General features: G+C 43.7%; 5 protein-coding genes across 5 annotated transcripts; 4 read left to right on the top strand and 1 right to left on the bottom strand.

Moving 5' to 3' along the window:
- On the top strand, positions 412-3,660 carry LOC8085666 (F-box/LRR-repeat protein 10). The gene is made up of 4 exons (XM_002465863.2): positions 412-702; positions 814-1,019; positions 1,279-1,372; positions 1,961-3,660. The coding sequence occupies exons 1-4, from the start codon at positions 502-504 to the stop codon at positions 3,380-3,382; spliced, it is 1,923 nt and encodes a 640-aa protein (XP_002465908.1). The 5' UTR covers positions 412-501; the 3' UTR covers positions 3,383-3,660.
- On the top strand, positions 5,151-8,477 carry LOC8085667 (glutathione S-transferase F11). Its single transcript, XM_002465864.2, has 3 exons — positions 5,151-5,443; positions 5,795-6,231; positions 8,157-8,477. The coding sequence occupies exons 1-3, from the start codon at positions 5,242-5,244 to the stop codon at positions 8,475-8,477; spliced, it is 960 nt and encodes a 319-aa protein (XP_002465909.2). The 5' UTR covers positions 5,151-5,241.
- Positions 13,358-13,940, bottom strand: LOC8085670. Its single transcript, XM_021452067.1, has 2 exons — positions 13,794-13,940; positions 13,358-13,703 (listed from the first exon to the last, which is right to left on the bottom strand). The coding sequence occupies exons 1-2, from the start codon at positions 13,935-13,937 to the stop codon at positions 13,434-13,436; spliced, it is 414 nt and encodes a 137-aa protein (XP_021307742.1). The 5' UTR covers positions 13,938-13,940; the 3' UTR covers positions 13,358-13,433.
- Positions 17,119-18,502, top strand: LOC8057409 (glutathione S-transferase F8, chloroplastic). The gene is made up of 3 exons (XM_002465867.2): positions 17,119-17,378; positions 17,520-17,568; positions 17,653-18,502. The coding sequence occupies exons 1-3, from the start codon at positions 17,226-17,228 to the stop codon at positions 18,126-18,128; spliced, it is 678 nt and encodes a 225-aa protein (XP_002465912.1). The 5' UTR covers positions 17,119-17,225; the 3' UTR covers positions 18,129-18,502.
- On the top strand, positions 21,603-22,960 carry LOC8085671 (glutathione S-transferase F11). The gene is made up of 2 exons (XM_002465868.2): positions 21,603-21,875; positions 21,982-22,960. The coding sequence occupies exons 1-2, from the start codon at positions 21,677-21,679 to the stop codon at positions 22,686-22,688; spliced, it is 906 nt and encodes a 301-aa protein (XP_002465913.1). The 5' UTR covers positions 21,603-21,676; the 3' UTR covers positions 22,689-22,960.

Genomic DNA, 22,967 nt, shown 5'->3' on the forward strand with positions numbered 1-22,967 from the left:
TTATATTATATTATATTATATTATATTATATTATATTATATTATATTATATTATATTATATTATATTATATTATATTATATTATATTATATTATATTATATTATATTATATTATATTATATTATATTAGTTAAACCGCCATCCTGAGGAATGACTTTTGGGATGAAGGGAGCAGTATATGAAAACCAAGCCAAGAGAGAAGGCTTCCGTAGACGAGCAGCAACGTCAGTAGGCCACCATCAGCTACAGCAATTTCAGAATGGGCCTCAGCCCGCACGGCCCGCGACGCAACCGACCCGTTCGGCCGTCGCTACCATGCGATGCGGCGGGCGTAGGCCCCGTGATCCGATCCGAGGGACGAAGCTTCCACGAAGCAGCAACGGCTCTGCCTCCTCAAAAACCGCCATCTCTCTCTCTCTCTCTTCCCCACCGCCCCACCTCGCCACGCATCTCCATCTTCCCATCTTCTCCACCAACGCCACGACGCAGCAATCCCACCACCATGCCCCCGCCTCTCCCGCCAGATCCGATCGAGCCGTGCGCGCCGGCGCCGGCGATGGACGCGGCGCTACCCGCCGCAGTCGTCGCCACCATCCTCTCCCGCCTCGACGTCCGCTCCCTGCTCCTCGCCGCCGCCGCCTGCCGCGGCCTCCGCGCCTGCGCCTCCCACGCGCTCGCCTTCCTCCCCTCCTTCCACCTCCTCGTAAGTAGCTCACACGCCCTCGCCTCCTCGCTCTTCCCCCCGTTTCGCTTTCGCCCCCACGAGACTGACGCGCTCCTTGTTTCCGTTTGATTTTTTGGGTGATTGTTGAAGGAGGTAGCCCTGACGCACGAACTACTGCGCCCGTTGCTGCCGCTGAACCCGAGCCTGCGGAGCCTGCGCCTCGACTGCGCTCGCCTCGAGGATGCCGCCATCGCCTGCCTCGCACGCCCCGGCCTGCACGAGCTCCTCCTTCTCAACTGCGACAACATCAGCGGCCGCCTGCTCTGCGAGCTCGGCACCACCTGCAGAGATCTCAGGTACGTACTGTATCCATTCTCTCTTAGACTGTCGCCTGCGCGGGACCTGTACGCCCGATCGTTGCCTCGTCTGCGGGTAGCAATGGCGTGGCACACATGACATGGATCTGTGTGCCATCTGAGGCTTGCTTGCGTCAATTGCAATGTCCCCTAGCTGCTTCACTGTTTGCTTGTATTGCATCCGTTCTGTTCGGATTGCTACTTCAGTCGTACGGTATGCTATTATGATATTGAATGCACGTTTTTCCTACGGACGCAGGGTGCTTTCTCTCAACTCTCTTGGTGCACGTAGGGGACTGGTGGTAAATTTCTCTGATCTACAGGAATTGCTCAATGGATGTTCTCAGCTAGAGGTAGGTTACAACATACGAATGTTTCGATTTCATTCACTAATCACTAGTGTGCCGACAGATTGGCACAGTCATTTGGTTTCTTTATTACATGAATCGAGGAAAGCATGCTGGTCAACTCCTAGTGTTTATAATTGTCCAATTAATGAACTGAAGTCAACTGATATAGAAAGTTTGTGGTATACATACCATGATCTGTATCTTGCTTTTATTAGTTCTTTTCTTAGGCCTTGTTTACTTGCACCCAAATACCCAAAAATTTCCAAGATTCCTCGTCACATCGAATCTTTAGACGTATGCATGGAGTATTAAATATAGACGAAAATAAAAACTAATTGCACATTTTGGTCGGAATTGACGAGCCGAATCTTTTGAGCATAGTTAGTCCATGGTCAGACAATAATTACCACAAACAAACGAAAGTGCTATAGTGTCGTGAAACTTTTTCCTTCGGGAACTAAACAAGGCCCAAGGTAGTGCCATCCTCAAGATTTGTATGTGAGTCATTGATGAGCCCTTGTGATCAGACTGTAATTCTACTAGTGCATACCTTATTTTGAATTAGCCTGACATTGTTCCAACCTTTTTCAGAGTCTGAGATTGGCACTTGATTTCTCAACTTTTGATGACCCTGACTTTGGTCGTGTATGGGCATCTGCTTCTGAAAAGCTATCATCTCTTGAGATCGGTTATATTCCTATGACAATGTTACTTGAACTTCTGGCAGCAGTTACAGAAGCACAACAATACATGGATTATGTTAAGGCACCAGTTTTCTTTCCTAGCCTTCAAAAGTTATGCCTGGCTGTGGATTTCATAACCGACCATCTCATTGGTTCCATATCAGTCGCACTTCCATCACTGACTCATCTGGACCTGCAAGATGCACCCATTGTGGAGCCTAATTCATCATCAGATCTCACCAATGCTGGTCTTCAGCAAATCAATCCACATGGTAAACTGAAGCATATTTCTCTCATGCGCAGCCAGGAATTCTTAGTAACATCCTTCCGTCGAGTGAATGATCTTGGAATCCTGTTGATGGCTGACAGGTGTTCAAATCTTGAGAGTGTATGCCTAGGTGGTTTCTCTCGTGTTACAGACACTGGTTTCAGGGCAATTATTCACTCTTGTTCTGGTCTTCACAAGCTTCGGGTGTCCCATGGAAGCCATTTAACTGATCTGGTTTTCCATGACATTATAGCCACTTCTCTTTGCCTAACACATGTGAGTCTAAGGTGGTGCAAACTCCTAACTAATGTTGGGATTGAGAGATTATCATGCAACAAGGATCTCAATGTACTGGATCTTAGGGATTGCCGCAGTTTGGGTGATGAAGCTGTTAGAGCTCTGAGTTGCCTTCCCAAGTTACAGACTTTGACGTTGGATGGCACTGATATTAGCGACCAATCATTGAAATATCTGGGACTTGGAACATGTCCTCTAACTTCCTTGTCTCTGAGGGGGTGCCGGAAGCTTACAAATGATTGTATCACTTTGTTATTTGCTGGCCCTGTGAAGCAGAGCCTGCAGGTGTTGGATCTCTCCAGAATTCCAAGTATCACAGATGATGGTATCATGTTGTTAGCAAGGAGCAGAACTCCTCTTATTGAGCTCCGAATGCGAGAAAATCCAAAAATCGGGGATGCCTCTGTGATGGCTCTTGCTTCCATGCAATTGGATGGTGGAACTTGTGGCAGCAGCTTGCAGCTGCTGGATCTTTTTGACTGTGGTGGGATTACACCCCTTGCAACTCGTTGGTTTAAGAAACCTTACTTCCCTAGATTGCGGTGGCTGGGAATTACAGGTAGCTTGAATAGGGTTATGGTGGATGCACTGTCTCGAAGCCGGCCTTTCTTACATATGGCTTGTCGTGGTGAAGAATTAGGGTCTATGCTCTGGGACACCTCCTCTGACTGGTATCGGCACAATGACGATGATCTTGATGAGCTCGAACAGTGGCTCTTGGAGGGTGAGCCGGTTTCAGATGATGACACCATCATGGAAGAATGAGGAAACTGTTTGGTAAGCTGTTGCCATGTGCCATAGTTGCTTAACCAAATATGATATCACCAAGCTTGAATCAGCGATGTATTGATCTGTTGTACTAGTAGTGAAGATATTCTCGTTTGATATACCTTTCCTTGGGTTGCCATTCCGTGTGCATATGGCAACCTCATGTTATGTATGTTCGATTCAGATTCTGGACGTTGCGTATGGACACATAATTTTTCTCTGTATTGAATTCTTAACTTGGTTTCCAGGTATCTGTTCTGCAGTTTTTGTGCTTATACAGTTCTCGCGTGGGAGTCTGCTGATTAATCCAGGTTGAAACTAGTGTGCTGTTTTATCATATTGATATTTCTACTCATACTTAGCAAAACTATTTCAAATCGGTGTTCATATGTATGCTTTCTGGTGTAATTGAAATTGGGTCACATGGTTATACACATGTTGATCTGATAAAAAGGAGTGGTCCTTTTGCTCGCGGGTCTGAATTCCGAAGAACTGATGATGCCTTCTGATGGATTGTCACATGGCAAGCTTAACCTAAAGGCATCTAGCGTCTTATTTAAACACTCCTGTAATGCAGGAAACTGTGTATTTACTCTCTATGTCTATCAATGTAAAGCATAGTTGGTTTTCAAAGTCGTGCTTTCAAAGTTTATATTCATCCGTCCTAAAATAATTGCACTCGTTCGTAGGAGTCAGTTTTTTTTTTAAAAAAAAAACTTTACCTAATGAATATATAAAAGGCTAATATTTATGATGCATAATAAATACCATTAGATTAATGTCGGAACATATTTTCATAATAAATATATTTAGGAGATATAAACAATAGTCAAATATTTGAATATATTAGGAGATATTTCCGTCCAAAAACAAGATATGTAGTTATTTTGGTACATAGAGAGTACATCTATTCATTTTCAAAAAGTTTTTTTTGCATTGGTATATATTGCAAGAGAAATTAAACAATATGCCTTATGCAGGTGGATAAAATATGAATAAGTACTTAAATTTTATTTAAAAATACATCTTACATCGATGGATAAAACAGTACTAAAAAATTTATCCCAAATCTCATGTTGCAAACGCCAAACATATATCAAAACATTTCTTTAGTAGTTTTTTTCCTATCTGATTTAAGCCTCGTTTAGTTTTCCATTCAAAAACTTTCATCTATATCATCAAATCTTTAGATATATACATGAAGCATTAGTTATAGATGAAAAAAGCTAATTGCACAGTTTAGATGTAAATTATGAGACGAATCTTTTAAACTAATTAGTCTATGATTAGCCATAATTACTTAAGTAACTAAGATATGCTAATGACATAGTTAGGCTTAATAATTTTATCTCACAATTTTTCAGATAAGCTATGTAATTTATTTTTTAATTATTCTAAGTTTAATATTTCAAATATCCAAAAACTTTTATTTTGTCGATCTAAACAAGGCCTTTGCCCACGCAAAAAGGAGGGCAACGCATACTTGTCATGACGGTATCCGACTGTTCGCCGAGTCTCAGGCCTCTTTCTTTTTCTTTTTTTTCTTTGGGTCATCGTAACATTTTTGTTTTTATTTAGCAAATATTGCTCAATCAAGGGCTAGTTAGGTTTCAAAAAATTCATCTCGTAATTTATAGGTAAATTATGCGATTAGTTTTTATTTTTATCTATATTTAATACTTTATATATACGTACAAATATTTGATGTGACGAGAAATCTTGGAAATTTTCGAGTAGTAAACAAGGCCTGAACTATCTCCTAGTCTGCTACTCTGAGCTCTGGGATTCCACCCTATCCATCCCATCAATCCGCTCTTCTCAGTCTTCAGCTTTAGGTCCCCAGCGGCGGCGAGGCGATGGCGGCGCCGGTGACGGTGTACGGGCCGGTGATCTCACCGGCGGTGGCCCGCGTGGCGGCCTGCCTCCTGGAGAAGGACGTGCCGTTCCAGATCGAGCCGGTGGACATGTCCAAGGGCGAGCACAAGTCGCCGTCCTTCCTCAAGCTCCAGCCCTTCGGCCAGGTCCCTGCCTTCAAGGACCACCTCACAACCGTCTTTGGTACCTCCCTCTCCCAGTTCTTCTACTACTCTTGTTGCATCTCCAGTAGTATGTTTTGAGTTTTATTTTTGTAATAATGCTTCATGACATTAGTTGCAAGAACACCTGCAAATTTCTCATTTTTATCTTCTAAGTTCCTTTCGTGTTTCGTCAGCAAAGATGCAATAAGAATACAGATCTGCAGTTACGTTTTCAAGCAGAAATGCATATCTTTGCAAAAGGCCAAATTGCCGAAGCATTATAATATATTCTAGGAGTTACCTGTGCATATGCATGCCTAGCTGGTAAAAGAAAACCTAAGAGATCTTAGATGGCCAATTTCATTTACACTGTATGGTTCATCTTTGGCAGAGTCAAGGGCTATTTGCCGTTACATATGTGATCAGTATGCGGACCGTGGTAACCAGGCGCTCTTTGGCAAGAAAGAAGATGGTGCGGTTGGCCGTGCTGCCATTGAACAATGGATAGAGTCTGAAGGCCAGAGCTTTAACCCACCGAGCCTGGCTATTATCTTCCAGCTTGCATTTGCACCAATGATGGGCCGGGCCACTGACCTGGCTGTGGTTGAGCAGAATGAAGCCAAACTCGCTAAGGTGCTTGATGTGTATGACCAACGGCTGGGGGAGAGCCAGTACTTTGCTGGTGATGATTTCTCCCTGGCCGACCTTGTGCACTTGCCCAATGCGGATTTCCTTGTGAACAGGACTAACAAGGCTGGCTTGATCACCGAAAGAAAGAATCTGGCTAGATGGTGGGATGATGTCTCGGCTCGTCCTGCATGGAAAAAGGTTACTGAGATGCAGAGCACACCGAGGTCCTCTTAGAGCCTTTTTTCCTTCTTTGAGCAGCTTCTGATGGCAATTAGTTGCATTCTCCTTGTTTTGTCATCAAGTCCTTGTTTGTACCTTTTCATGTTCTCTTATCGGTCTTATTGGTCTTAACTCTTGATCTATGTATCGTTGGATCTGTTCTTCTGGTCCTTTAGTTTATACATGTATCTACAATTATTCATATGGTATGCCATCCAGATAATGAAGTAGCCTGATTCTGTCGCAAATGCACTGATTCAAGAGCTTGGTTTGGAATGCTTATGAATGTAATCTACCTCATCTCTCGAGTGTGCAACTACTTGATCTTGATCAACATATTCTATATCTATGGATTACCCCAAATATGGAGTGGGTTACTGTAGTTACCTGTTTATATTGCACTGGTGAAATAAAACTATAAAATTATGATGACTGAAGCAGCTCTATGAGCAAAGGACTGTATAGTTATGACTCATGGAAAACTGAAGGCATGGTTATTGGGCAATGGCTCTGGAGCAGCGCATTAGAGATTTTTAAAGAATTTACTGATACTGTAAGATGCTACCACTACAGAATGAAGATGAAGAAAATGGATTTTCCCACTTCATTTATTTATCCCACCTGATACCATTAGTATCATGCCAAAGAAACAAAACAGCTCAGGATGCCATTTCATTTTTTTTTACTGGCATTAGTCCTGACAAATCAACTTTGTTGTTGTAACTTTCTTTTGGTTAGAAAAACTAGAACTTCTGAAATACCTGATTTAAAGCAGAAGAACACGCTGGCATGCTCTTTATTCTTTTTAAAGCCTAAGCACATGTAGACATGTCCTTTGTTCTTAACTTGCCTCCATTTAATATTTTGATTCTATCTGACTCCATAGGCAGGGACACTGCTTTTGCCCAAAACCTTATTCTTGTACTCTGACAGAAGCTACAAAATCCTCTTTGCTGATGTTAGTTGATGTCATATTCTTTTTTATCTGAAACCAGTTCTCATGACATATGGCCATAAACCTTCTATGCATTATGCAGTTTCCCAAACTTCTGTGCTGTATATTGTATGTTTCATTGCAGTGCAGAAGTGAAAATAAATAAGACTGTTTTGTATGCATTGTTTTACTGGTAGAGACAATATGATTGTCGGCTTGTTGCAAGCAAGAATCCATACCTTCCCCTTTGTCTTTACACTTTCCCTTTTCCATTTATGTGGTGTCAGGTAGCAAGGCAAGCATTTCGCCTTTCTTGTTTCTTTAAATACCTGGTAGTGAGACATGTTGGCATCATCCCTCATTGTCATTTCACAGCTTGAGCTAGAGATCAAAGAAATCAAAGGGAAGCATGGCAGCAGGTTTGCAAGTGTTTGGCCAGCCGGCATCTACTGATGTTGCCAGGGTTCTGACATGCCTGTTTGAGAAGAAATTGGAATTTGAGCTTGTCCGCATCGATACATTTAAGACACATCACAAGCTTCCTGAGTTCATTAGGCTGCGGGTATGACACTTGCATCAGTTTTTTTTCCTTTTTGTGCTTTGTTTCAATTCTCAAATAAGTTCAAAGTTGCTCTTCTCCTGTTTGTTATTTACAGGATCCGAATGGCCAAGTGACCTTCAAGCATGGCGACAAAACTCTTGTTGGTGAGTTACGAGTATTACATTGGCTTATATGAATAAACATTGAGCACAAAATATTCTTGGTTTCATTTCTTATAGAGTATTGAAATGCGAACCTTAATTTTGTGCAGATTCAAGGGATATATGCCGGTATGTTTGTAACCAATTTCCAAATGACGGAAACAAGACCCTTTATGGATCTGGTGCTCTAGAACGGGCATCAATAGAACAGTGGCTTCAGGCAGAAGCTCAAAACTTTGGCCCTCCCAGTTCTGCACTTGTCTTTCAGCTGGCATTTATTCCTCATCTCAGTCATCTGGGCATTCGTCAGGACCCTGCTGTTATTGCTGAAAATGAGGATAAACTGAAGCAGGTCCTTGATGTTTATGACGAAATACTCTCCAAGAATGAGTACCTGGCTGGTGATGAATTCACCTTGGCTGACCTTTCTCACCTTCCAAACTCGCACTACATCGTGAATACTGAAAGGGGAAGAAAGCTCTTCACTAACAAGAAGAATGTGGCAAAATGGTATGACAAACTCTCCAAGCTCGAGACATGGAAGCAGGTTGTCAAGATGCAGAAGGAACATCCTGGCGCATTTGAGTAATTGCTTAACTTGGTGGGTTATGAGTTTATCTTGAATGGCTTCATCGTTTGTGTCGGTCTGGCTCTGCAGTGTTGTTAGTCATCCATTGTTTTGCCATCAGTGTTGTCGTGTCAACCAAAATAATGTGAAGCCCTACTGTGATGTATTATCCTTTTGTTCTGAAACGCATTTGTCTCCATGTATTGAAGGGTCTGATGAATAAAGGTGAATTATTGCCTATTTGTTCTATGTGCCAATTTATCATCACATATAAGCTCAATCTCTTACCTTGTCATGTATATGCTCAAACTTCAGACTTTTACTGATGTTATCGAGAAATATAGTAGAAAGTCTGTTCTAACTGTCAGTTGGTATTCCTTTTGTTTTGATAAATCAAATGGCTAGTTTGATGCGCCTTTGATTAATTGTATGCCATAAAGTCAAGATTTGACGCCTTTTGGCGATTCAAAGTACATGAACAATTTTGAAGTCGAATGTACTTGCAAGATATCCAAGTACACTACAGAAAGCACACAGTGTCTGCTTGACTAAAGGCATTTTGCTGATGTTAGCGGAACTTTGAAGCGTCCAAATCACCGAAACTTTTTTTTTATCGAAAACGCAGGAGAACTGCGCTTCATTGTATTAAGAAGGTAAAAAAAGAGGGCCTTTTCCCTGTGTGCCATTATAAAAGATGCTCGATTCCCCTGTGCCATTAAAAAGTTCGCTCGTCCCTGTGTGACCAGACACAAATTTGTTTTGCCCTGTGTGCCATTCCGTTCACTTTCTGTTTGTTTTTGGCCGTTTGGGTGCTCTGACGTGTGGGACCGGGCTGAGAAAAAGACCACACTACCCTTTCGTATGTGGGCGCTCTAAGTGTGTCTGGTTGACCGATGCTGACCGCCGCCGCCCCCAGTCTCTCTCCACTCTCTCCCCAGTCTCTCGGCGATACCCTAGCGGTGGTGGCGCAACCCTAGCGGCGGCGGATCCGGCGGCGGAGCGAGGTGCGGCGGTGGAGAACGAAGCGGTGCTGGAGGATGCGTGCTTGGATTTGACCCCGGTGGATCAAGAAGCACGGCACGAAGCCGCCATGGCGTGGAACGGCGGCGAGCCACCGGCGTGGTTTCAAGACGGGTGAGTTCATTTCCCTCATCTGATTCGGGGCGGCCTTTGATTGGGTATTAGTGTATCGATTTGGCGACGTTACGTGTTATTGCCGATCCGTGTTAGGGTTACTAATTAGAGTGCTATATTGATTCCGTGCTCCTTGTTCATCTGTAGGATGGACCCCGACAGTAGCTACAATTTAGAAATACGGATTGTTGCTCCGAATTCACGTGCGAGGTGGTTTTCATTGAATCTAGTGGTGGATGCTGACCGCACTTGTTTCACTGGGCTGCGCGATGAGTTGGTGGACAAGTATCCTCACGACTACGGTCACGTTGCTAGTTTGTTCTACTTGTGCACAGAGACTAAAGCTCACATTCCCCTCCGAGGTGATCATGATTTGTTGCAAATGTTTGCAAGAAATATTGCTTCGAGAACCTGCTTCATCACTGTTGCATACCACAACCCTGATACTGACCCATGCCTACCTGATTGGGATAGTCCTAGCAATGTTGCATCAGTTGAGCCCTCAGTTGAACCCCCATTCACACCCTCTGTTGCTTGCCCAGGCTTACCCACTCACTCTACAACTGCTGGACCAAGCCATTACAGTAAATCTGCTGCCACAAATAGTGAAACTGCGAGTGAGGAGGCAAACCAAGATGATAATCCTGAGTACCTTGCTAACCCAAACCCTGAGTATGAGCATGTTGGTGTTAATGATGAATCTTTGTATATAGACATTGGTCCTACCCTTGACCCTGTCCCTGTCCATGCCCCTGCCCCTGCCCCTGCTCCTAGCAATCTTCAGAGGCCTGTTGGCAGAAAACAAAGTGATGCAGATGCTAACATTTTCTCAGACTCTGAGGAGGAATATTCTAATGATGAGTCTTCTGATGATGAGTGTTCTGATGATGTTATGGTTGAAGATAGGCTGCCTGAAGGCATGCCTGATGCCAATTATGACAAGATGAACCCTCCAATGGCTGTAGGAACCTTGTACTCCAACATGGAGGCTTTTAAAATTGCTTTAGCTACACATGCTGTTGTTCATGAGTTCAATTATGACATTGAGAAGAGTGATCCAGGGAGGTATAGGGTGAACTGTTCCCAGAAGATTTATGGGTGCCCTTGGAGACTGCATGCAGGAACTGTGAAGGATGGACAGACTGTTAAGGTATTAGGGTTTAGCTGTATAACTTGTGCTTGGACAGACAGATGCCAATTATTTTGTAGGTCTAACTTGTGCATTGCTGGAATTGTTTTGTAGGTCATAAAGAATCCAGACAAGCATGAAAACTGTCAGAGCACAAGGAGGCAAGGAATTTGTGTTGGGGTAACTCAGTGGTGGGTGTGCAGCCATGTTCTTGATTGGCTGAAGCAGGATGCTACTTTGGGTCCAACTAAGCTGCAGCAAAAGTTGTTTGATGCTTTCAAAATTGAAGTGCCATACAAGAGGGTGTTCAAAGGTAAAAACCTGGCAATGGATAAGATTTATGGTCCTTGGGATGAAAGTTTTGATAATCTGTACAAATTAAAGGCCCAGCTAGAACTTGCTAGTCCTGGTTCTTGGCTGAACATTGATCACATAATCATCAATAACAAAGCAAGGTTTAATAGGCTGTTCTTTGCATTAAAGCCATGTGTTGAGGGTTTCTTAGAGGTTGTAGGCCATACCTTGCAGTAGATAGCACATTTTTGAATGGTAGATATAGAGGACAATTGTGCATTGCATGTGCAGTAGATGGGCACAATTGGATGTACCCAGTAGCTATTGGGGTTATTGACTCCGAAACCAATGAGAACTGGGTATGGTTCATGGAAAAATTGAAAGAAGCTATAGGCACCCCTGAAGGCATGACATTCAGTACAGATTGTGGACAGGCAGTCATGAATGGGGTTAGTGAAGTGTTTCCCAATGCTGAACATAGGGAATGTATGTATCATTTAGTGCAAAACTTCAAGAAGAGGTACAGTGGTAAGGTTTTTGATGATCACTTGTGGGCTTCCTCTTATGCCTGGACTGAGTACATGTTCCAGAAGCATTATCATGCCATGGCTGAAGCAAAACCTGAGGCAATGAAGTACCTGCAGGAGACACATAAGAAACTTTGGACTAGGAGCCAGTATGGTTTACTCTCCAAGGTGGATTATGTGACTAATAACTTAGCAGAAACTTTCAACAATTGGATCAAGCCTGAGAAGGGGAAACATCTGGATGACCTGCTGGACACAATAAGACAGATGATCTTGATCAAATGGAACCATAGGAAGAAGGTAGCTATGAAGTTCACTGGAAAGATTCTGCCACACATCATGCAGAGGCTAAGGGAGGAAAGCTACAACCTAGACATGCAGATTATCACAGACAGCCCTGATGGTGTGGCAGAATTGGTGGCAAAGGGAAGAGAGGATGGTTTTAGGTTTGTGGTCAGCTTGCCTGACAGAACTTGCTCTTGTAGGGTTTGGCAGTGTTCAGGAATCCCCTGCAAACATGCCATAGCATACATTACTTCAAAACCTGGAGAGAAGCTTGAAGATCATGTTGATGACTACTTTTCAGTTGCTAGATTCAAGGCTGCTTATGAGGGCTCCATACCTTGCATTCCTGACAAAAGCATGTGGCCCAAAGGAACTCATGGATTTTTCTTGTACCCTCCATTGCTTAGAGCCACAGGAGGAGGAAGGAGGAAAAATAGGTTCAAAGGAGCTCTAGAGGGAGGCAGCAGGAACAAGAAAAAAGCAGGAAAGAAACACAAGTGTTCCATTTGTCAACAGCTAGGACATCATTGGTACACTTGCAAGAATGGGGACCCAGCTGATATTGCTGCAATGGAAGCTGCAAGGTAAAAACTTTATGCCATTGTTGTATACCTACTGCCTTCACTTGTTGCAAACAAATAGTAATCAGACTGTGTATGCAGGGGTCCACCTAAGAAAAGACTGAAGAAGGCTCAGGCAGCCAATACAGAGATGAGTCTAGTTGCTGTTCCAACTCCAACACCTACAGAGATGGTATGGCCAGTCAATGAGGCTGTCAAAAATGCTACACACAACAAGAGGAAGAAAAGGTCAGCTACCAAGAAGACCTGTGAGGCAGGTCCAAGTTCATCTGCTTCCAGGAGGACTGCAGCATCAGGGTCTAACAGCAGGTAGGACTACCACAAAACTCTAGACTGTCTTCATCACAACATTTGAAACATGATACTAATCAAATGTGCCACAGGTCTGCAACTGGATCAAATGATCCAATTCCTCTTGCTACAGAGATGGTGTTGGAGCCCCCAGGGAATGAAGACTGCATGACAGTGCAGACTGATCCCCTGGAGGTAGCCCCACCCCAGCATACACCAAGAAGGAGGGTGGCAATAAAGAAGAAGTTGACACCGAGGAGAGTTGCAGCAGCCAGCCCCAGCCCTTGCCCTGTCAGCCCAGCTGGGAACACCAGAAGCAAGAAGAAATTGCAGCTGCAGTGAAAGGTGACAGGTGTTTGGTCTTTTGGTCATGTGGACATGATTTTCTTTTGGTGTTGTTATATTGATCCAAAAACACTGCCTTTTGTGATGTATTGTTGCTGGTATGTGATGGACATCATGGATGCCATGAAAACAATTAAGTTAGCTTCTATGTCATGGACAACATATTATGTGATGCTATATCATGATGATATAACATGTTATGTGATGCTATATCATGTATGTGATGAATGAGGTGCTGTTATGATGTTGCAGTATTTATTTTCACATGTTAATGCATTTTATACTAGTGAAGAACCACAAGTACTAGTACCTGCTTCATTCATTCTTTGATTCAATGAGACAATCTTACAGAGGGACCACTCATACTCCCACTCACACACACATACACAAACTACTTCTTGAAAATAGCATACAGAGCAAGGAAAATGCACACAAAGATCATCTTTTCCATCCACTTAAGCTGCTGCATCACCCTACTGTAGTCTTGTGCATTGCCTCCATGACCAGCAGCCTGGGAACCATCCTGGATGAGGGCAACTGGAGCTGCAGTGCTGATTGCAGCAGGTGGTGGCACTGCCTGCAGTGGCACTGCATGCAATGGAGCAGGTGCTGCAACTTGATCCATCTCATCCTCCCATTGATAATATTGGCAGCCTGCAACCTAAAAACAAAAGAGAAGACCAGTGAGGAGAAAAGAAAAATAAAGGCAAAGGAAAAAGCAGTGAGTGAGTAGTGGAGAAGAAGCACAAACAGCAAAATAGGGGCACTTGTGAAACACCCTGTTGTTGTTGTTCACGGTGCTGGAGATGAACCTATTGGCAAGAACATGACAGTTGGGGCACATCACCCTCCTAACCGTAGCCCTACCACCATAGCTGCTAGATGCTTGAGACATTGTTATGTGGCTTGTGGTGGACATGAGTGAGGGCTCAGGTCATTTATATAGCAGAGGAGGGCAGGGTTGGGGCCAACTACCCAGCTCTTGGCGCCAACATCACTGTCTGTTCCCGCCAAAACGCTTGGCCAGCTGCTGTCCGTGAAATGGCACAGAGGAAGTCAAGCAATTTCATTTCCTATGGGCATCAGTGTCAAATGGTTCAGCCGTTATCCACCGTTAGAGGCAAAAGTGAACGGAATGGCACACAGGGCAAAACAAATTTGTGTCTGGTCACACAGGGACGAGTGAACTTTTTAATGGCACAGAGGAATCGAGCATCTTTTATAATGGCACATAGGGAAAAGGCTCAAAAAAAGAAAGGGGGAGACCCAAGTACAAAACACACCCCGCACACACCCAAATAAAGTTACATTCGCGCCTATGTCACCGAAACTCGCAGGCCTTGTTGGGTGTGTCTGCAGCTCATTTACTTAAGAATCCTGCTGACTGCCAAGCCAATTCTTGAAACTGAACCACAGTTGTTTGATAGTGCGCCTGAACTTTTCATGGAGAAATCCAACCTTTTTAAAGAAAAACGTCAATCGATCTGAAAAATCTTTATGCAGTAATGGATATCAGTGGGGCAGTTATCTAGTTTGTTTTTGTCCTAATTTTGAAAGTCCAGAGTAGTTCATTTAAATGAGTTTTTGATCTGAACCACTGACCCAGAAAAAAAACTTAGCTTGGCATTCCTATGCACAGAATGATAACGTGTGATGAAAGGTCTTGCAAGTTCTAGTAACAAAGAAGAATAAATTGGCTTACATCCTCAAAATTCTAGGAACCGGATGTCTTATCTTTTTTTTTTCCCGAAATGACAGCAAAAGCTTTATTTGTGTCCCGAAATGATTGCAAAAACTACACATTTCTTGCTGCCAACGCAACCTAATAAATAAGGGTAATGCTACTGTACACTTTTTACTTCCTAGAAGGTAATTTCTCAAATAAAACCGAGCCATTGGTTTTTTTAAAATTTTTAAATCAATCAATTAATTAAAAAAAGAAAAATATTCACAAATCCCTCTAATCATGAGGGCATACAGCCCCTTCCTTGTTCTTTGCTGCGCATGGCTGTGCCCTTTCTTTTTGTGTGATTATCGTCATGTCCTTCCTTTTTTTTTCCCATAGCTAAACCAAAATAACAACTATCACGCTAATTCATGATACGTACAAACCTATCATACACCAATAACAAATAGGGTATAGAAATAAATTTTTATCATCATCATGTCTAAAGCTTGATGATATTTGATGTTAAAATTTAAAATTAATCATATTATATACATAATTGAGAGAATCTCCTGATAAGACATGTAGCTATCATAAAGTTTCATATCAGGCATTAAAAAAAGTTTCATATACTTAGGTTTATATATATATATATATATATATATATATATATATATATATATATATATATATATATATATATATATATATATATATATATATATATATATAATAATAAGTATAACCACATACTCTATGTATATAAAAAATGGGAGTATAAACATGAGAGTAATTACACGCGCGTGCAGAAAAAACGCGTATATATAACGATTACTCTGTAGCCACTTTGAGTTATGATAATTACTATATTAATTTACGAGATTATAGTAACTCCATACTAAATGGTTTACTATAACGTTATGGTAAATATCTTCATGTGTTATAGATCAACTATTGTAAATATGTATTGATATTATCGTAAATTAGTATATAAAATTATCATAAATGAAGGTGCACACACACGTTATGACAAGTGCATAAAAAATAATTAGTTTATTCTAATTAAATTATGTTATATCTAAAGTTGCAAGAAAAAAGATTCATCATATCTAATAGATTATGCATGCATAAATTAGATCTAAAAAAATCTCTATATCTAAAACTTTACTTATTTCATCTATTACCTCCTAGTAAGTAATAGATAATTATTCTAGCCATCCGATCTAATCAAATGAACGGCTCACAGTTATTTGAGTGTACCACAGCAAAACCCAATAAATAAAGTGAAATGCAGAAAAACAGGAATGGCAACACACCACCACCCATGACCCCCACCTACATGACAACCATCATAACAAAGAAACCTAGTTGGAGTCCACCACAACATTCGTCGCCAAGAGCAACTCTGCACACTACAGCAACATCTATCAGGAGGAGGGGATTCCCCACAGTGATGCCTCACCATTGCCTTTGTGAGAATGCGAGACACGCATTGCCAAAAACGTCGCCATTGTCAACATCAACTAGAAGCGGTGGGGAAGATGCTGTGAAAGATTCTGAAACCCTTAATAATTTGTGCACTTGTACAGCGAACGAGTTTCCAGAACGGACAACGAAAGGCACGGAAATAAGAAGGCAATCGGTTGGCATCCTCAGAATTCTGGGGATTGGACGTTCTCGAACGTAATGATCGAACGATCTAGTACTGCCACCACAACGCCGCGCCACTGGGAGCTCAAGTTATCTTGGGACATATCGTTACTGCAAGTCTGCAACTTGATCAGATCTACGTACGCGTACCATCTTTATCTTTGTGATGTTGCCGATATATTACTTTACCTGTTAACACGCAAAGACACCTGGACGTACAGCTGAAGAGGAAAAAAAAATGTTTCTAGCTAGGCCGACGAAACCAGATCGATCGAATTCCTAGTCCCGTGTCTCACTGCAAATTGCATCCAGAACCTAGCTTTAGTTTGATCAAGTAAAGCCCAACATTACATAGCGAGTTATATTCTTGTACCCCGACATAAGCCACCTGCTCCATCTTTGGCGCCAATTCCGTACGAAATCCAACGTAGGCGATCCCTTCTTTGCAGTATTCAATTCCTCCGACATTGCCATAGATGATCTTTCGTGATGCTCACCCCATTATATTGCTGCTAAAGGATCGCATGCATCATGAACGCATGGGCGAGCTTGTGATTTATCGTTTCTGCGCAATCTTTTTAATTTAATTTGCTTCCTGGAGACAGCGTGCGTGCATGCAAGCATGGTTGCTCGATCCAAGCAAGAATCCTGACGCTCTTTACCTTTGAGGCGGATCGGGGGAGCTTTCTCTTTTCGCTGCGATGCTGTAATCCTCGGCGGCAAGGCAAGCATATTATCCACCTGCATAAATAGCCGGCGTCTTCTTCATCCAGGCATCTCATCAGTGTCTCTGACTCACCTAGCTCACCTGCAGCAGGTCATTCAGCACATTGCAGGTCATCCAATCCAACACACCGATCAGCAGCAATGGCGGCAGGTCTGCAGGTGTTCGGACAGCCGGCGTCCACCGACGTCGCGAGGGTGCTGACCTGCCTCTTCGAGAAGAACCTCGAGTTCGAGCTCATCCGCACCGACACCTTCAAGAAGTCGCACAAGCTCCCGGAGTTCATCAAGCTCAGGGTATGTCATTGCCATCAGTCTTGGCCTGTCGCATTCAGTAGTTGTTTCTCGATCTCACTCAGTTCTTGGAAGAGTTGGAGATCACTAGCTAGATGCTAGAAAAACCCCTAATAAGCTGCTGCTGTGGGTGTGGCTCTGCAGGATCCTACTGGACAGGTGACTTTCAAGCACGGTGACAAAACAATCGTTGGTAAGAAATGAAATGCATGGCATTCAGAATCAGATTCAGGAAATTCAGATTCTGACACGTACGGTACGCACGCATATATGGCAGATTCCAGGGCGATTTGCCGGTACCTGTGCACGCAGTTCCCGGACGACGGGTACAAGAAGCTGTACGGGACGGGGTCGCTGGAGCGGGCGTCGATAGAGCAGTGGCTGCAGGCGGAGGCCCAGAGCTTCGACGCGCCGAGCTCGGAGCTGGTGTTCCAGCTGGCGTTCGCGCCGCACCTCAAGGACGTGCGGGTCGACGAGGCCCGCGTCGCGGAGAACGAGAAGAAGCTGCACAACATGCTGAGCGTCTACGACGACATCCTCTCCAAGAACGAGTACCTCGCCGGCGACGACTTCACCCTGGCCGACCTCTCCCACCTCCCCAACTCCCACTACATCGTCAACTCCTCCGACAAGGGGAAGAAGCTCTTCACCGCCAGGAAGCACGTCGCAAGGTGGTACGACAAGATCTCCAGCCGCGACTCGTGGAAGCAGGTCATCAAGATGCAGAGGGAGCACCCCGGCGCCTTCGAGTGATCGGCCGCCCGTCGTCGATCGGCGGCCGGCGTCGTGGTTCATTAATTCTCTCTGCATGCATGCGCCGCGCGGCGTGTACGTTCCTCGCCGCCGCCGGCCACCGGCTTCGTCGATCGTCAGGCTTCATACCGTGATGTGGTTGTCGAGTTCGTCGTATCGTATACGTCCTGTGGGCTAAAATAACGTGAAGCCTGTCTGCCTGCCTATACGGTGTCTCGTGTCTTCCTTCCGCTGCATATATACGCAGTGTCTTTTTCTGGGTATTGTATTTTTGTGATGTATTCATCAACTCCTTTTGCAATATTGGTCAATTCAATAAAAATGTGTGTTCGGGCGTTTTTGCTCGTTCGCACTACATTTATTTGGCTTCTCAAGATCAAACTGGAAATTGAATAGCAGATATTTATTATTTCACTTCCACACACGTGCTTTTCTACTTGTAAGATATTGGCATTGTAACCAACATGCCGAAAAGTGACAATGGTGGAAATACACTCACCGGATAAATATATGAGCATGTTCGCTAGTCTGTAAAGTTATGGTCGAAAATATTATTCGCTGATTTATCGTGAGGGAAAACTGTTGGCCGGTAGAAAAAATACGATTGATAAGACAAACAAACGGGCTCATGAACTGAAACGGGTTAACTCTGTGTAACACTAAACAACCTGACTCTCTTCCTGCACTTGTTTTGGCATTCCATGTTGTGTAACAAACTGTTCATACTTCAATATGATATACAACTCTCTTGCATATTGAAAAAAAGGATGTGTCTACAAATTTGGCATCATGTGGCCCGGCTACATGCACGTCAAATCAATGAAGTTCTTTAATTTATTTAGTTGTTCCTAACAACTTTCCATTTCATTTCACTATATCTAGGTGTGCTCTTTCTCATTTATATTTTTTTCAACATTTGAACTGAGAAACTTGTAAAAATTTGTTGTGTGCGACAACAGAGAGACCAGTGGGTTTTCCAATTCTTTTATAAAAAAGTTATTCATATTGTCTGGTGTTTAATGATGGCCACAATACTCCTTTTCAAATCGGCTCTCTACTCACAATCAATTTGCTTTCTTACGGTCCTATACCCCCACCCCCTAAAGTGCATAGTAGTAGAGTTGGAATCTCGGTTCGTCGATTGAAAAATGTAAACTGACGTGGAAATGAGTCCATGAGTATAGGGGCCTCAACATAGACCTTGTTTAGTTCCCAAAAAATTTCAAGATTCCTCGTCACATCGAATCTTACGTCACATGCATGGAGTATTAAATTTAGACGAAAACCAAAACTAATTACACAGTTTATCTGTAAATCACGAGATGAATCTTTTGACTCTAATTAGTCTATGATTGGACAATATTTGCCACAAACAAACGAAATTGCTACAGTGCCCAAAACCCAAAAATTTTGCCAACTAAACAAACAAGGCCATACTCGACCTTCATGGCACATGCAACCGTTGGATTAATATCTCATGATATGCGCCGCATTTACTCCAAAACAAAACACGAGCAGTATATACTCTAGTTGGACTATAGGCCAGTCTCAATGCATGTTTTATGGGAGTGTCATGCACATTAAATAGGGTGCCACATAAGCAAAATTGCTGACTTGGCAGAGTCATTAAATAAAGGAGTTTCATCATATTAGAGCAAGTATTATAATACAACCAGCTGCTGGCTGTAAGACTTCTTTACAGCCTTCTTGCAGCCCACTCATATAATGGTTAACTCATCACTATTAATACATGGCCCACTTGTCTGTCTCACAGACTTTCTTGGTTTTTGTGTCTGAGCCGGCTGTAAGCTTACAGCCCGCTTTTACTCTCTCTCCTCTTCTCTCTCCTCCACCTCAGCATTTAGCTGGCTTACAGCCTACTATAATACTTGCTCTTAGAGAAGAGTTTCATGGCTCGGTTACCTAGTTTATAGTCTTGATAACTATGTCATAAAACTATGCATTAAGACTGGCCTAAAGATTGGCACATATCTCAAAAATGACATCCAACAGTCACATGCCTAGGAGCATGAGCCCTTAAGGGTAGAATTTTCTCGCATGATCTCCATCTCTTCTCAAGGGTCTTGTTTCAGGGAGCACGCAATCCCAAGAAAAGATATGAGTTGAGTCATTAGAACTTAAACTTAGATTCAATTTGATCTACACTAGAAAAACCATAAACTACTTAACAGAATAGACATGCTTTTTTACTTACTAGCCCCCATAGAGAGTCTATGACAAAGATTTTCGATCAAGGAAGAGGTCTCATTATCCCCCATATACCAAGTTGTCGCGCCGTCCACATCATGCTCACCAAGGTTACAAGGGCACAATAACCCAGTTACTCTAATTTTAAGTCTAACCCTAAAAAATAACAATAAGGTCTATCGTATCCTTCTCCTTAATAAAAAAAATCATCTAAGTCCTTTAGGTTGGGTTTTTTCTTTAATATAAATGTGTGAGGATTCACAAGAAAAACTTATATATCTTTTGCATGTTCTGTTATTGTCATCAACTATCAATACTTTTTTTTTGTAAATATGTTTTTGCTATCAGGTCCTTCAGTGCAAATGGATCTGTGTAAAAAATGTATTACCATTGTTCTGAATGAATTGCTGCACCACTAGCAAAATGTGACTGCAGTGCAGAGTGTTACCATCTTCTTTTAAGTGTTATTATTGACTAATGACTATATTACTATTTCGCTAGCATGTGAACATAGGAGAAAATAACTGACAGCAAGATGGTACTAGGCTCTCTATTCTATAATCTATAAAAAAAATTGTGCAAAAAGGGGATAAAGGATGGTCTATATGTACGGGGCTGGTTAATCTCCTTTTGCTTTGATTTTACATTACTTATGAGATCTGTTTGCAGCTCATGTCAGAATTTTTGTTTCGATGCGACATGAACACATTTTCATGCATGTGCTCTAGTACTTAGCATATTTGAGCATGTTAAACTAGCCCCATATGGTAGCATTACTGAAAGTGAAGCTTTTGCCGTTTGTGCTTGATTCGTAGAACAGAAATAACAATCCTGCTTTGCCCTACCAAATAACAACTTACTATGATTTATGAACAAATCAAACAGCCAAATCTGCAGCTACAAGCCTGGTACCTATTTTCTGCATTCTTCTTTTTCCTCCCCTTTCCTGACATAAATAGTTAAATCTTCAGACCTTGATCATTTCTCACTCTTTTTAAAGCATCCATTTGTGCTGTTCTTTGATGAACACCGTACCCTGGTATCCGGTGGTTGCCATAATGGCTTCATGTTTATGCCACACAAGACAATCTTCCAGCAGAGATGAAGATGAGGCTTGTCTTTCTCTTTAACTGGCATCAAACGCTTTGCTCTTTATCTCCCTTGTCTTTCCCTTTGATTTGATTCGTCTTCTATCTTTAGATTTACCTCCGGCCAAGCAAGGCATTTTGTGCTATCCCACTTTGGCAACTATATAAGCATGCCCAAGCAATCGAATGGCAGCACACAGCCACACTCACATTGCATTCCTTCAGTTCAGTTGTGTGCTCTGACTGAGTGAGATGGCGAGCGTGAAGGTTTTCGGGTCACCCACCTCGGCGGAGGTCGCCCGCGTGCTCATGTGCCTGTTCGAGAAGGAGGTGGAGTTCCAGCTGATCCGCGTCGACGCCTACCGCGGCACCAAGCGCATGCCCCAGTACCTCAAGCTGCAGCCGCACGGCGAGGCGCTCACCTTCGAGGACGAGAGCCTCACCCTCTCCGGTAAGCGCATGCGCATTGCTAGCAACAACCCACTGCAATGCTTTGCTTGGTGCAGCAATGGCGCTGACATGCACTGCACCGGCCGGTGAACCTTGCCTTGCTGCAGATTCCAGGGGGATCCTGCGCCACATCTCGTACAAGTACGCGAAGCAGGGCAACCCGGACCTGATCGGCACGGGCGCTCTGGAGCGCGCGTCCATCGAGCAGTGGCTGCAGACGGAGGCGCAGAGCTTCGACTCGCCCAGCGCCGAGATGGTCTACAGCCTCGCCATCCTGCCGCCCACCCTGCCCAGGCAGCAGAACGACAACAACGGCACCGGCAGCGGGTTCAACGCCAGGGACGTGGCCGTGGGCAGCAACGCCGACGCGTCCAGCGGCAAGCGCGGTGTGGCCGGATCAGAGCAGCCGGCGGCGAGCCAGAACCAGCTGAGCCCGCAGAAGGAGGAGGAGATGCTGAAGCTGTTCGGGCAGAGGAAGAAGGACCTGGAGAAGCTGCTGGACATCTACGAGCAGCGGCTGGAGGAGGCCAGGTTCCTGGCCGGCGACAACTTCACCATCGCCGACCTGTCGCACCTGCCCAACGCCGACCGCCTCGTCTCCGACCCGCGCTCCCGCCGCCTGTTCGAGTCCCGCAAGAACGTCAGCAGGTGGTGGCATGACGTCTCCAACCGCGAAACCTGGAAGTACGTCAAGAGCCTGCAGCGCCCGCCGTCCACGTCCACCGACGCCAGCGCCATGAACGCCCAGGGCCAGCAGCAGCACCTGCCGGGATCCACCGACGGCCACGGCGTGAAGAACGAGCGGCACTTCTAGTTCTAGCAGCTGCCGTCCCTTCCCGCCGAATGAATGAACTACCTGCGCCGCCGCCGTCCATCGACAAGGTTCCTACAGCTGTTCGTGTCGCTAATTTCATACGTCGTACGTGTCTGCTGTTTTTCAAGTTCCCCGGGTGTGTGCAGGGGCCTATGAGTCCGTTCCGCCTTTTGCTGATTCACTACAGCATGTGTTTTTGTTCGTCGTGTAATAAGATGTAAGCCCCACCCCCTTTTGAATGAAATTCAGATTTCAGTGTCGTGTGAAATGTACTCCTGT

The sequence above is a fragment of the Sorghum bicolor genome, chromosome 1 (genome assembly GCF_000003195.3).
Source record: "Sorghum bicolor cultivar BTx623 chromosome 1, Sorghum_bicolor_NCBIv3, whole genome shotgun sequence".
In the NCBI taxonomy this organism is placed as follows: domain Eukaryota; kingdom Viridiplantae; phylum Streptophyta; class Magnoliopsida; order Poales; family Poaceae; genus Sorghum; species Sorghum bicolor.

Coding starts and splice junctions, on each gene's coding strand:
- LOC8085667 (XM_002465864.2), top strand. CDS start 5,242: ATGGCGGCGCCGGTGACGGTGTACGGGCCGGTGATCTCACCGGCGGTG. Junction 5,444..5,794: donor CCACCTCACAACCGTCTTTG/GTACCTCCCTCT, acceptor CATCTTTGGCAG/AGTCAAGGGCTATTTGCCGT. Junction 6,232..8,156: donor CTCGTCCTGCATGGAAAAAG/GTTACTGAGATG, acceptor CTTGTCTTTCAG/CTGGCATTTATTCCTCATCT.
- LOC8057409 (XM_002465867.2), top strand. CDS start 17,226: ATGGCGGCAGGTCTGCAGGTGTTCGGACAGCCGGCGTCCACCGACGTC. Junction 17,379..17,519: donor CGGAGTTCATCAAGCTCAGG/GTATGTCATTGC, acceptor GTGGCTCTGCAG/GATCCTACTGGACAGGTGAC. Junction 17,569..17,652: donor CGGTGACAAAACAATCGTTG/GTAAGAAATGAA, acceptor CATATATGGCAG/ATTCCAGGGCGATTTGCCGG.
- LOC8085670 (XM_021452067.1), bottom strand. CDS start 13,937: ATGTCTCAAGCATCTAGCAGCTATGGTGGTAGGGCTACGGTTAGGAGG. Junction 13,704..13,793: donor ACAAGTGCCCCTATTTTGCT/GTTTGTGCTTCT, acceptor TTTTGTTTTTAG/GTTGCAGGCTGCCAATATTA.
- LOC8085666 (XM_002465863.2), top strand. CDS start 502: ATGCCCCCGCCTCTCCCGCCAGATCCGATCGAGCCGTGCGCGCCGGCG. Junction 703..813: donor TCCCCTCCTTCCACCTCCTC/GTAAGTAGCTCA, acceptor TGATTGTTGAAG/GAGGTAGCCCTGACGCACGA. Junction 1,373..1,960: donor ATGGATGTTCTCAGCTAGAG/GTAGGTTACAAC, acceptor AACCTTTTTCAG/AGTCTGAGATTGGCACTTGA.
- LOC8085671 (XM_002465868.2), top strand. CDS start 21,677: ATGGCGAGCGTGAAGGTTTTCGGGTCACCCACCTCGGCGGAGGTCGCC. Junction 21,876..21,981: donor CGAGAGCCTCACCCTCTCCG/GTAAGCGCATGC, acceptor GCCTTGCTGCAG/ATTCCAGGGGGATCCTGCGC.